We start from the raw sequence: 15003 nt of genomic DNA on the forward strand, positions 1-15003 counted from the left end.
AAAAGTTCACATAAAAGTCAAAAGTACAACCTGTTTACAAGACTTTTTTAAAACTCTTCGTTTAGGGAAAAACTCAAATTATAAAGGCTCAGACTTTCTGCCCTATTTCACTACTTGTCATTCTTCCTTTCTAAAATGTGATTATACCAATTATTTACAAATAAAAGTATTTTTTAAAGTATTTTTTTAAATTAAAAAAAAGTGAGGTTAAAACACAATCCACTTTTCATTGATGAAAAGTTCTACCCATGGTGCTAATACACATCCTTAAGAGGCATTGTTGTATTATCCCAGAACATGTCCTCTATTAATCTTGGCTACGTTTGAAGTCCTCACTTTCCTTATTTCAGGATAAGATATAACTATGATGACATGAGAGAATAGATTTCTGGCCTCTCAAAATTTCCTGGTGATCTAAATGTCTCATAAGATCCTTACCTTGTCCATGAAACTATAACTTCTCCTTTCTTTTTAATGATATTCTTCGCAGAAAGGTTTACAGGAGAAATGCCAGGTGCTGCTGGTGGGTCCTTAATGCCTGCGCTTGTCTTTAACAATGAGGGATCTTTAGTCACTGCAGGGGCCTTTTTCTTAGTGGCTTTTCTTCGGTGATCTTCACCATTCTCACCAGAATTTTGGGTAATTTTCTTGGTCTTTTCCTTATTGTTTAAGTCTGTTTCCTTTCTCTGTTTTTTCTGGCAAGAATGATTTAGATTAGAAAGGTTTTTTCTCTTTTTGTGAGCATTATCCAAAGTTGCAGTCAACTCTGAAATATCAGAATTTGATGCTGGTTCTGATCTTAAATCCTTCTTTACTTCACATGAATTAGGAGAGTCTGAGGTCAAATCGATATAAGCTTCCTCAGCCATGCATTCTGAAGGCTTGCTTGCCACTTGCACCTTTTCTTCCTTATCTTCATCTACACAAAACACCTGACACCCCAAGTGTCCAACTGCTAAAGTAGGATGGTTATCTTCACTTTTACTCTCACTTGAAACATCTTGTGTCAAATCAATAAAAGCATCAACAGTATCAGGCTGCACATTGTCTAAGATTTGAGCATTCTGATCCAAATTGCTTCCAGAACATCTCAACTGATTCATGTTTAAAACTGTTACTTCTATGAACTCCCCCAAGTTTTTAGTCTCAGCGACTGGATCTTTTGTGAGGTCTACATATGTGTTTGGAAGATGGCTCTCAACAGAATGTGGAATGTCTTCCATCAAAGGCAATCCTGCAATGCTTTCAGGTACTTTTGGTTCCCATACTTGATGCAACTTCAAGCACTTATCAGCCACTTCATTACTATGATCCACTTTACCTGAAGCATCTTTCAGAAATTCATATATATCAGGAACCTGTGTTTGTATCATACAGCCCTGCTCTTCATGAGCTAATTTGTTGCTGTCAGCATTTTCATTGGAATGTTTCAATTCCTCCACAGATTTAAAAACTGTGTCCTGAGTTGAAATACATTCCTTCTCTGCGACATCAGCTTCCTTTCCCACTCTGGGCAAAGATGCCAACGACTCATTAGCCACCACATTCTGTGTAAGGCTAGTAGAGGTAGATGGTGCCGTATGCCGTATTTTCACAATGAAATGATCATTGGACTTCTCCATTATGACAGCATGCATGGGCAGATTAGGGTGGTATTGAAAGCCTGGAGTAACAGACCGACTTGTCCACGATGAACAACTTGATTTACTGCTTGAATTATCAGACTCCAAAGCTAAGTGAATATCTTGTTCAGATGCATCTTCTTCCTCAAGTAAGGCATCTTCACTAAAATGGGCACTAATAACTTCTTCAGGAGTTGAACTAGATAAAACTTCAGGCTTTAAGAAACTGAGATGACCATCTGACTTCAGAGGTGATGGCACTGTTAAAGATACTGCTAGATCTTCAAGAAGTATGGAAGAAATGCTGGGCTTGCTCTTTTCTGAACTACATGCATTATCTTTACTTAAAGCTATGTTAGTGGACACTTCAAACATACAACTTTCATCCAACACATCAGGATGAACTGGCAACGAAAGCCCTGAAGACAGAGATGGACCTTTCTCAGATGATAATAATGACCAATTATCATCACTGATCATTTTAGGACATGGAGAAACTACATCAGTAACCAGCTCTTCCGTTGTACAAGCTGGTATAGATTCACACTTAAGACTTTCTAGCAGCTGTTTCTCTGGAGTCTTTAACTCCCACTCACTTTTTTCATTACAATTAACACTGTTGTCCAAAAGATCAGAACCTTGCAACAAACTTTTAAATATTTCACCCATCTGTGCATCACTCACTAAATTAAAAGTGAGGCTAGATGCTTGCTGTTCAGTAAGAATCTCAAAACAGCGTTCTGGCTTCAAAGCTGCCTGCTGGGAAGTCTGTGTATCCTCTATCATGCTGCCTTCCATTTTTCCTGGCTTTGGGGTATTCAGACAGTTTAGTTCCAAGGAGTGCTCTTCAGATTGAGAGCATCTAATATTATCAAAGCAAGTGTTAAAGTTTTTTTTAATATCATGCTTTACTGTGTTAATACTGGAGTTATTTTGGTCTTGACGCTTTCCCTCAGACTTTTTACATCCCAGTGAAGATCTATTATAAATAGAATCTTCTGATTTTGAGGATTTCTCTTTCAGCATTTCTTTGCTAGAGTTGACCATATTCCTCTTCTGACAATTTGAATATTGTGTTTTCTCTTTATTTTTTTCAAATTTCCCTTCATCACTGTCACTACCAAAGTTTGTGAAATCACAGTATTTTATTAAGATTTTCTTAAGCTTTGCAAACAAATAATCAAGTTGTTCATCTACAAATTTCCATGCTTTTTTTTTCATATCTGGTAGTTGCTGTTCAAATAAACGATCCACTATGCCATTCTTTTTAACTTGCTTAAGTTTGGATTCTATAACATCACAAAGACTCTTCTGTAAAGTAGTCACTGACTTAGAAATTTTGGATAAGTCAAGGTGTTTAATGAGTGATGTAAAACTTAAAATTGCTGACTCAATAATTCTATGAAATTGTTTCAATGGAAATTTTACCTTGAATTTCATATAGTTTTTTCTTACATGTTTTCTTATCATTCGTAACATGTGCATAACCTCTCGGACAGAAGAGGGTACAGCAATAATTGGAACTATTTTTTCCAGGACAGAGGTGCTCACTGTCTTATCTTTCTTCTCTGTTTTTGAAGATCTACTGGATTCACTTTGTCTTTTATTCCATTTCCTTTTTGTCTGCTGAGTTTTTATAGATTTTTCCCTTTTGTCCTTATCCAAATGTCCAGTACTTTTCCTACTTCCTGGGCTAGTTCTTCTGTTCTGCATTTCAGTAGAAACTCTAGGTTTGGTATTTTCTTCAAAATTTTTTTGTTGCTTAGAGTTTTCACTGTCACTTATAATTTCTCCTTCTTCTAATTCATCTAAAGATGAATTCTTATGGGAGTCTAGTTCTGTAAATTTGACAGATTTGCAAATTGGTTTCTGATTTTCCTTGTTGAGGTCAGACTGACTCTTGGAGGTAGAATTAGCTGAATTTGGTGGAAATACATCTGTGGGAGATAAAAAGTATATTGTAGTCACATGACCGCCGAATCTTAGTCACTTGACATTTCCATATTAAATATAACAAAAAATTAAGTAGAGGTTATTTCATTATTTTAATAGCTTTTTTCCTTAAGCAGAATGTTAATGCCTAACACTTATTCACATCATTGATTTTTACTGTTCTCAGAAGGTGCTCAGAAGGTATCTAACAACAGTTACAAGGTAGAGTTTGGTTATTTGGATAACCATCTACCAACTACTGTTCAGGTACCTTTCTTTTTTTTTTTTAAGATTTTATTTATTTATCTTTAGAGGGGAAGGGAAGGAGAGAGGGAGAGAAACATCAATGTATGGTTGCCTGTCGTGCGTCCCCTGCTGGGAGTTGGCCTGCAGGGAACTGGCCTGCAACCCAGGCATGTGCCCTGACTGAGAATCGAACCGGGATCATCTGATTCGCAGGCCCGCGCTCAATCCACTGAGCTACACCAGCCAGGCAGGTACCTTTCTTTACTCAGGTTAGCATTATCATGTACTCAATACCATCTGATGATAGCTTTTGAATAACAAAAATATATCTGAAAACAAGCAGGGCATATTTAAAATAATCTGTCCTACCATTCCCCAGCCACTATTTTCTGTATAAATAAAAAGTACCCAGGCCCTGGCAGGTGTGGCTCAGTGGACTGAGTGCCAGCTGAGAACCAAAGGGTCTCCAGTTCGATTCCCCATCACAGCAAATGCCTGGGTTGCGGGCCAAGTCCCCAGTGGGTCTCACATAAGAGTCAACCACACAATATTTCTCTCCCCCTCTCTCCCTCCTTTCTCCTCTAAAAATAAATAAATAAAATCTTTAAAAAAAGAACTACCTAAATTTAGACTTAAGGCTCAATTTCTAGATGCGAGTCTGAATGTTATCAAAAAAGTACTACTTCATCCTGCTTATTGTATTTTACATTCTCCCAAAAAGATACGTTATTAAAAATAATATAAACAATTACCTTTATGACTATTATATAATGGAACTTGAGAAGGGCTTTCCAGTCTAAGTACTTTTGCCACAGGTCTCACTGGACTATTCAGGGGACTAATGACTTCTGGAATAGGTCTCAGGTGATTAAGGTCAATGCTCAGAACTGAGTTCTCATCCTGATACACTGAGTTTGTTTCGCCAATTTCCATTTTGTGGTCCATTAACTCAGTGTGCTGAAGTGAAGATTCTAGAGTCTCTTTAGGTAATAAGCAAGGCTCCAAATGACAAGACTTATTCTCAACCAGTGACGTATCTTCAACAGAAGACTCCAACTTTGGATCATCAACTCCTGAAACGGCATCAGGCAAAACACCAGCTTTTTCAATTGAAGGCTGTAAAATGCTTTCATTGGATTTGGCCACTTTTGTTGAAAAAGCCTCCTTCATTTCCGTATCTTCAGAAATACTACAAGAATTTAAACCATCATTTCCTTTGGTATCTAATTCCAAGTCAAAGTTTTGAGAAACATTCGTCTGTAATATGTCGATTATCACTGGAACTGCCGCCCTTGCACCATGAATGGTTTGTTCTATTTCTGTTGATGATGGAAACAAAGACTCTGTTTGTTCCATCTCCACAGGTGCTGAAGAGGTCTCTGTACCACAAATGGGCAAGTCACAATGCATAGTATCCTCAACAGATTTAACTAACAAACTATTTTCTTCTTCCACTTTCATTTTTGGAATTCCAGTTCTAGGTTCAGATGCTGCTGCTGCAAGAGCATCTTTTGGTTCCAAAAACTTTAATTTGGTTTCCTCTGCACTATGTTCACTTACAGAGGGAACACATGTCACTGTTTTATCCTGCACCAAGGACTCCAAATCACACATGTCACTGGGCTGTGGAGTATTGGTTATTTTATGCTGATTATCCTGAGGAACAGGCTGCTTTTTAGCAGGAGAAAGAGTTAAGTTCAACTTTTCCATAAAACTCAACTTTAAGTCTTTGTTCTTTGTTTCATTTGGACCACTTTCAGCTTTAATTGCAAGATCTTTGTTATCTGGGCCTTCAGAAACACCTAATGAGACTTCACCTTTATCATTTTTCGGTCCACTCTGTCTCTTTAAATCAGCAGTGGTTTGCTTAGTTTCCTTGTTAGTCTTCTGCAAATGTCCTGTAGGTGTTCTTTTTTCATTTCTCATATACCTGTTTTCTTCTTTGCTTTCTTGTTCTCTTTTCCTCTTATCTTCAGTTCTATGCCTTTCTGCTTCTAAAGGTGTATTTTCCCGTTGGTGCATAGCATTAACTTCCTTAGAGTCAATGTGTTTGTGAGTTCTACTGGTTGAAAGAGAGGATGAACATCTTCCTTCTTGAAAACTATGATTATTCACACTCCTGTCTCTTTTACCATCTTCCCTTTCTCTTCTCTCTTCTAGATGATATTTACTTGAATTATGAGATTTTATATCTTTCTTGGAATAAGGAAAAGATGCTCGTTCAGATCTTCTCCAATAATCATGGTCTTTTACTACTGATTTCGGTTTTTGATCAACTTTTCTTTCTTCTTTGTCTTGTGATTTAAGTTCTTTTTTATTTGTATTTTTTAATCTTTCATTTTGCCTTTGTAGTTTTCTGTCACTTTGAGATTCTACTCGAGTATGTGATCTCTCTCTAAAGGTCTCTTTCTGCCAGAAACAGCCAAAGCGTTCATTTTTATAATCCAAATCTGTGTTACTTTTAAACTTTGAATTTTTGCTTTCTATCTTTGGTTCACCTTTACTATATTTCTCAGGACGTCCCTGTAGCCTTTGACTAGCCTCTATATTCCTTGGTTCACCATCACCACTATTAGTATTTAAGTCTTTTCGTATTCTATCAGTTCCTCTACTATATTGGCTGTATCCAACATCTTTTTTCCCTCTTCTGTTATCCTCATTTGAGCTACCCTCACCAACCTGATAATGGGAACGTGACCAAATGCCATTGGTGCAGTGTTTTTCATTAGAGGTAGGCAAATGCAAAGTGCTCTTTTTTTCCAAATGCAATTTTACTTCCTTTTCAATGTTTGGCAGTGAAGTGCTATGATGTCCATCTTTAGAAGCATCACATTTCACTCTGGGATCAGTCTTTGCACAATCATCCAAATGGCAAGATCTGGATTTAAGATCTTTTGTTTTAACTGTATCTAATGTTCGTGCAGTTTTACGATTATTTCGAAAATGTGGAAACTCAGACAATCTATAAGGAAATAGAAAAAAAAGTTACTGCTTTTTAGTAATCCAAATTTTAATCACACATGGTACACTTTAAAATTCAGGGACTGACATCTACTGGAAAACTAGTTTTACACTGTATAAAGGTATGAGTAATAAGAATTTACCAGGTTCCAACTAAATGGGCCAGTTTTCAAAACATGGAACTCTCATTTCTTTAATCCAAACAAGATCTGGAGGACCTCTCATTTCTATTCCAATACTTGCTCACACTCTGAGCAAGTACTGCTCAGAGTATGAGTAAGACTCTTAATAGAGTAACCTAAGGCAATGTGTCAAACTTCTATGTATCTTGTTGGCTGAACTGTTATCTCCTCAAAATTCACTTGTTGAAGTCTTAACCTCCAGTACCTCAAAGGGTGACCTTATTTGGAGACAGGGTCTTTACAGAGGTAATTAAGTTAAAACAAAGTCAGTACAGTGGAGGTCCTAATCTATTACGAACAGAGTCCTTATAAAAAGAAAGAATTTGGAAACAGATATGTATAGAAAAAAGGAAATATAAAGAAACATAGGAAGAAGACAACCATCTACAAGCCAAAGAGATAGGCATGGAATAGATCCTTCTATCACATAGGCCTCAGAAGGAATCAAAACTGCTGTGGACTTTCAGCTCCAAAACTCTGAGACAATAAACTTCTATTTAAGCCACCATGTTTGTGGTACTTTGTTATAGCAGCTCTGGGAAACTAATACAGATCCTGATATTAGAAGATACCTTTGAGACAAATGGGAAAATGTAGTCACAAAAAGCACTAACCATAAAAGAAAAAAAATTTTTAATTGAATTTCGTTAAAATTAAGAAGTTCTACTCCCCACAGACACAAGAGTCATAGACAAGTCATAGGATGGAAGATGTTTGCAATAAATCTATCCAACAAGAAACACATATTCAATAAACGACATGTTTGTGTAATGTACATCCTATTTATTCAACTATAAGCTCCTGAAGATAGTTCAAGCCTACAGATCTCATAACACACAGTACAACTCCATACTAAATTATCAAGTTTTATTTTTAAATGAAACTTCACATTTAACACTTTCCAGAATTTACACTCTTAAATTTTGATCTTATATTTCCAATTTTTCTATTAAACATGAAGTTTCATCCAAATGATACATACACATTTACCATTAGAGTATCAGTTATAGCTCACAATTTAAAAGTGCAAATTTTTGAGAGAATATTTATAACCATGTCAAACAATCTAATGACATAACTCTCATCATTTATTCACCCAGTCTCTCTTTTCATCTGTTCAAACATCATGTTCATCCCCTAAAAGCTTCAAATACATATAAAATTTCCCCTAAAGAACCAATCTTTTACTAGTTGCTTTAGTGGGTTTTAGATTAGCAAACACACAAAACCATCTTCCTTTTCAAAGGACTAAGTGCTTTATCAAGTCCATGCATAGGACTGTCTTCATTCATTCTTCAATCATTTATTGAGTACCTACCATGTACCAGGCACTATGCTAGGTGCTTGATAAAATGGTGAGGACACAGAGACATGGTCCCTACTCCCACAAGGCTTACAGTTTAGTGGAAGAGAATGATACTAATCAAGTAATCCCATTTATGATTTTAAAAACTGTAAGTGTACATGAAGCTACAAAAGAGAGATTTGACCTAGTAAGGGAGAATAGACAAATATTCCCTGTAAAAAAGGTGCTTATGGTAAGTCCTGAGGATGAGTACATATTTAGCAGGTGGAGAAGAGCATTCTAGGCAGTACAAACAATCCACACAAAGGCAGAGCTTATGGTACAGCCAAGAAACTAAAAGAATGCTAGAGATATACCAGAGCAACAACACCTAGAGCAAAGGTATACGCTGAAGTCAAGGAATGAGAAGTACTTTGGGCCCTGGCTGGTGTAGCTCAGTGGATTGAGCACGGGCCTGTGAACCAGACGATCACGGTTCGTTTCCCAGTCAGGGCACATGCCTGGGTTGCAGGTCAGTTCCCAGCAGGGGATGCATGAGAGGCAACCATACATTGATATTTCTCTCCCTCTCTCCTTCCCTTCCCCTCTACAGATAAATGAATAAAGTCTTTTTAAAAATTAAAAAAAAAGAAGTACTTTGGAACTATACTGTGAAGAGCCTCACGGGCCAAGTGAAGATTTATGATCTTTTATCCTAGAAACAATAAGCCATTAATGTGTTTTAATCAAGAAAGGGAATAAGATGTGATGGCTGTGTGATAGTGAGATGTAGTCTTACGCTTTACAAGTGTCCAATAACTTTAATATTGAGAGACATAATTCTAGAGCAAGAATGGATACAAATACCAGCACAAAGACTACTGCCAATTCAGATGAGAGATGAACAGCAACAATAGTAGAAATGGAGAGAAATAAATGATCTGAGAGATTATGAAAACATAAAAATCAATAGAACATGAATTAACAGACTTGGATGTGAGGGATGATCAAGAGGTAAGTGTCAATGACAACTCCTACGCAGGCAGGGTGACTTTGTTCCCCAGTTTGCCAAGCAATCTCAGTGTAAGTATTAATAGCACCCCCTTCTACTCTTAAAAGTGTTCTGGTTTGGACAATAAATTATAGGGTCTTTCTACATGTGGGTCTCTAGCTTGCACCAGCTGAATAAATAATGGGAAAGCCACTGAGCTCAACAGAAGAGCTTTGACCATAAATCGTTTTGGATGAGATAATTTTGAAAACTGTATACCAATGTGAAGTAGTTATCTACATATAATTGGAACTGATGTAGTGTGTAAAATTACCTCACAAGAAAATACTGATAGAGAAAGGACATAGATTTGAGCTTTGAGGAATTCCAACATAGCCAAGTACAAAAGAGCAAACCTCAACTTAGGAAGAAAACTGAGAATTATGAAAGCCAAAGGGAGAGAATTACTTCAAGACAGGAGAGTCAACTGTGTCAAACAGCATGTGAGGATAAGTTAAAATGAGAAGTCAAAACTATTTGACATATTTAAAAAATATATGTGATATATTTAGCAGTAGTCACTGCTAACCACATGACAGCTGTTACAGTGGACCAATGGGAACAGAAGTCAGTGTGCATTAGGTTCAAGAGTTAGTAAAAGTAGAAAATGGAGACAAAGTTTAGATAACTGTTTTGGAGGTTTGACTATGAAGGAAAAGAGAGAGATGAAATCCTCTGGAGCAGAAAATTGCCCCCAACCAAAAAAAAGAGAAAGAGAAATAGAAAATCCATTTGAGAGGGAAAAGAATATAGAATTGAGAGGTAGTTTCTGGGTTGTCTATTGATACACAATATGAGCACAGATGCATTCTTGATACTTTAGTAATTTGGTGGGGGCCTAAAAGAATCTGTAACATATACACCATCATCTTCTAAAAACCAGAATACCAGACAGAGTCCAGTGTATTAGAAAATGGAATACATTCAGAGAGAGGTATGTGGCAATATTCTACTTAATAATCCTATCTACCATTAGTCACTCATAGTAAAACCTTACATATTTAAATAAAAGACATGATTTTTATCTTTCCAAAGTTGAAAATATTCCACATATCAACAACCATGTAATTTACAGGTCCACGCCCCTTAATTATACCTTTGATGAAGATTACTTATTTCTTCATCCTTGCGGCTTATTTCCATTCTAGCAGTTTTGATAAGTGCTGAAATATTCTTCTTAAGGGACTGGTTTTCATTTTTTAAGCTGCAATTCTAAACATCATATAATATATTTAATAAAGTATATATCTACACGATTATTAAGCTACTACTTATAATAGCTAATGATTACTGAATTTAAACTAATGCCAGGCATCACATATTTTATCTTATGTAATTCTCAAAAACGTATATGGGGAAGCTAAGATTCAGAAAAGATGATGGCACCAGAGAAAGGCCATTTAAAATGAAGCTACTTAAAATAGGGATCAAAAGTTAAATTAAAAAAACAACAACAACAACAACAACAGAAACCTAAAATTAACATCAAAATTCTCCCTGGATCACTATCTTGAAAACTGAAAATAAAAATACTAAAAATCTATATTTAACAACTTAGCTTTAATTTGCAAAAATATACTAATTCTCAGGTGAACAAAGGATGAATCTAGATTCACTAGTTCTCTGGGGTAAAAGGAAAAACTTTACCAAAACATAAAAATCAGAACAAGACACATGACATTCCTGATTTTTGTAGCATGATCACAAAATCCCCCTGGCAAAAATTCTGACAGTATTGCCATTTCACCCCATTAGCCATTCTAAATCTTTGATCATCAAATCATTATCTTTTAAACCACCTAATCTCATCTCTACAAATTTTCTATTATTTATCTAGTTAACTACCTAACAGATCTTTTATGACAATGTCACTTAACAAAACAAGCAGTTTCCTACATCAACTGTATAGGAAATTATGCATGTTTTATCAGATTTGCTGATAGTTCCCTTATATAAACTGCCAACACTTTGGCATTTTAATTTCTAACAAAAAGTTTTACTAAATTTTGATTTCAAAATAGGGAAAAATAAAATATTTACTATGATGGTACCTGTGTCTGTATTTCCTTAAACTTTTTCATTAGTTCTTTCATTTGTAGCTGACATTTTCCATATTTTACTTGCAACTGTAAGATATAAAAAGATTAAGCATCATTCTAAATTATTTTCTTAGTTTAAATAGCATTTCAAAATATTTAAAATTTTGCAAAGCAACCCACTGAAAGGGTAGATGAGGTCTATTTCTACTAACAGATATTTAGTAAGATTACTGGTTTTTAAAGTTCACCACATACCTGTTTAAAGTTTAAACACATACCTAACAATATGGTGATTACAAGAGAGAAATGGGATGAGAAAGGCAGATGTAATGGGGGGGGATAAATATTGATGGAAGGGGACTTGACTTTGGATGGTGAATACATAATACAATATACAGATGATGTATTATAGAATTGCACACTTGAAACCTATATAATTTTATTAACCAATGTTACCCTAATAACATTTTATAATTTCAATAAAAATTTAAAAATTAAAAATAAAAATAAAAATAAAGTTGACCCTACCAATACTGTATTTTGTTTGGTTTCACATTCACTGTCCAAACCTTGAATTTAAATAAGGCAGAAAGAAATTTCTGATTTAAGTCTTAGGACATTTTATAACAGTACAAATCACGAAAAGATAAAATGTTGTATCACACTGATTTCCTGCTGAGGTTTTACATATTTAGACACTTAAATACAATCAAGCAAAGTTATGACTAGATTTAGATAAACATTCAGAAAACACTGTTTTAAAAAGCAGATCTGAAGGCAGAAACTGACTTAGATGTTCTTTTAGTCTAAGAGTTACTTCCCAAACAAAGAATGTTTGTCCAACAGTAAGCAAATGCCTGTAAGGAGCTACAAAGAGAAAAAGAACCATCCTTAATAATTCTGGCAACCCATACATCGTTATATGTTGCCTCCTTTGCAGTTCCTTCTTCAGTAAGAATTTCTTCATATAAATCCAAACAATTTCTGGATGGTACACAGGATTTGGAAGGACTATCTAAAACAAACAAACAAAAAACCCTTACATTAAAATATGTATTTCCATATTTAATGCAAAACTCTAATTCCAATGTCATTTTTCACAGAAATACAACAACCCTAAAATTTGTATGCAACCACAAAGACCGCAAATAGCTAGAGCAATGCTGAGAAAGATCAAAGCTGGAGGCATCACAATTTCTTATTTCAAACTACATGGTTCAGTACAAATAACACCCCCTTTTTTTATTACAGCATCTTTTATTACAAAATCATAAACATGTAATTCTATAATATAACAATCACACTCAAGCACACCATATGACATTTTAGGTGAAATGTTCATACTAAATCGATACATTATTACACCCACATTACTACCCTACTGACCACACTGAAGCAGGCCTTGCCTCTGCTGTACTCCGTATAACATAAACCTCAAATAATCAAAACTGTATGTATTGGCATAAAAAAAATGTATAAATCAATGGAACAAAATGGACAGCCCACAAATAAATCTGCACACATGATCAATTAATTTATGACAAAGAAACCAAGACTATACCATGGGAAAAGAATAGTCTCTCCAACAAATGGTGTTAGGAAAGCAAAACAGACACATGCAAAAGAATAAAACTGAATTCCTATCTTACACCATACACAAAAATCAACTCAACGGGAATTAAAGACTCTAATGTAAAACCTGAAACCATTAATCTCCTAGGGGGAAAACATAGAGGGTAAGCTCCTTGACATTGGTCTTAGCAACAATTTTTCTGGATTTGTCACCAAAAGCAAAAAATAAACAAGTAGAACTATATCAAATTAAAAATCTTCTGCATAGCAAAGCAAACCATCAACAAAATGAAGAGGAAACCTACCACAGGGTGAAAATATTTGCAAATTATGTATCTGATAAAAAGTTTAATACCCAATATATATAAAGAATTCACAAAACCCAAAACACCAACAAAAAAACTCACTAAAAAATGGGCAAAGGCACTGGATATTTTTCCAGACATACAATATGGCCAAAAGGTACATAAAAAGATGCTCAACATCATTAATCATCAAAGAAAGGCAATCAAAATCACAATGATGTATCACTTCATGCCTGTTAGAACAATTACCATTAAAAAAACAAGAGACAAGTGTTGGCAAGGATGTAGAGAAAAGGGGAATCCTTGTACACTGTTAGTAGAAATATAAACTGGTAGAGCTACTATGGAAAAGAAAAAATTAAAAACAGAACTATTATATGATCCAGCAATCCCAGTTCTTGGTATATATCAAAAAGAAATAAAAGAGATATCTGCACTCTATATGTTCACTGTGGCATTATTTACAACAGCCAAGCTATAGAAATAACCTAAATATCCAACAATGGATAAATGGGTAAAGATATGTGGATGTGTGTGTGTGTGTGTACATACCACATTGGATTATTNAGCTACTATGGAAAAGAAAAAATTAAAAACAGAACTATTATATGATCCAGCAATCCCAGTTCTTGGTATATATCAAAAAGAAATAAAAGAGATATCTGCACTCTATATGTTCACTGTGGCATTATTTACAACAGCCAAGCTATAGAAATAACCTAAATATCCAACAATGGATAAATGGGTAAAGATATGTGGATGTGTGTGTGTGTGTACACACCACATTGGATTATTACTGTTATGAGAAAGAAGGACATTCTGTCATCTGTGACAACACTGATGGAAACTGAGAAGATTATACTTAGTGAAATAAGTCACAAAAAGACATATACTGCATGATATAACTTACATGTGGAATCTCAAAAAGCCAAATGCACAGAAATAGAGACTAGAATGGTGGTTACCAGGGGTTTGGGGTTGAGGAAATGAGACGATGATGAAAGTCCCAACTTCCAGCCATAAGATGAGTAAGTTCTAGTGAGCTATTGTACATAGTTATTAGAGTTAATAATATCGTATTATATAACTGAAAGTTGCTAAGAGAATAGATCTTAACGTCCTCACCACAAAAACAAAATGGTAATTATGTAATGTGATGCAGGTGTTAGCTAACTCTATGGTGGCAATTGTTTTACAATACACAAATATATCAACTTAACACACCGTACACCTTAAACTTACACAATTTTATCCCAATTATATCACACTACAGGTGAAAAAAAATATGTGTTAAGATTTTGGACGTTGTATCTATCACAGTTCAACAGGCTATATGTTTCTCCATCTCCTGCATTCCATCCCTATCTACAATGGTTTCACAGACAAGCATTGGAAAACCAACTAACCTAAAATGCTTGTGTTAACAGGTCAGGTGTGAGGACAATATTTGTTCCAAGTTTTGACAGATTTGATGATGGAAAAGGTTTCCAATTTGAATAGATCATGAGACTCTGCATATCACATTCTTATTAATACATCTGAAAGTATTTATAGTAATTATCCTTTTTAAAAGTTCTGGTATCATGTAACCTGTGACAGTATGAGTAGAAGTAATACATGTACAGACAAGACCACCAGTTGTATTTCAATGACACAAAATATTTTTGCACAAGGTCCTGTTAAATCTGAGACCTAGGTGAATAACAAATCTGAGTGTCAATGTGTCTTACTGATCGAGCTTTGTGCAAGAAAATGATTACCTAAGTGTAATCATTTCAAAATAATGAGCAGATTGTTCAAGATCTATG

At 35.1% G+C, this 15003-nt stretch overlaps 1 protein-coding gene across 3 annotated transcripts in view; it reads right to left on the reverse strand.

Moving 5' to 3' along the window:
* CASP8AP2 (caspase 8 associated protein 2) overlaps window positions 1-15003 on the reverse strand; it is a 30233-nt gene that overhangs the window by 6504 nt on the left and 8726 nt on the right. For all 3 annotated transcript variants that reach the window (XM_037039275.1, XM_037039277.1, XM_037039276.1), the window contains exons 4-8: window positions 12233-12333; window positions 11331-11405; window positions 10376-10491; window positions 4553-6762; window positions 439-3559 (exon numbers count right to left, since the gene is read on the reverse strand). In XM_037039275.1, the coding sequence (XP_036895170.1) occupies window positions 439-3559; window positions 4553-6762; window positions 10376-10491; window positions 11331-11405; window positions 12233-12333 (5623 nt within the window). The remainder of the gene's footprint in view (window positions 1-438; window positions 3560-4552; window positions 6763-10375; window positions 10492-11330; window positions 11406-12232; window positions 12334-15003) is intronic.

This window comes from Sturnira hondurensis, unplaced genomic scaffold (genome assembly GCF_014824575.4).
Source record: "Sturnira hondurensis isolate 20B ecotype Veracruz unplaced genomic scaffold, ASM1482457v3 Scaffold0025370, whole genome shotgun sequence".
Taxonomy (NCBI): domain Eukaryota; kingdom Metazoa; phylum Chordata; class Mammalia; order Chiroptera; family Phyllostomidae; genus Sturnira; species Sturnira hondurensis.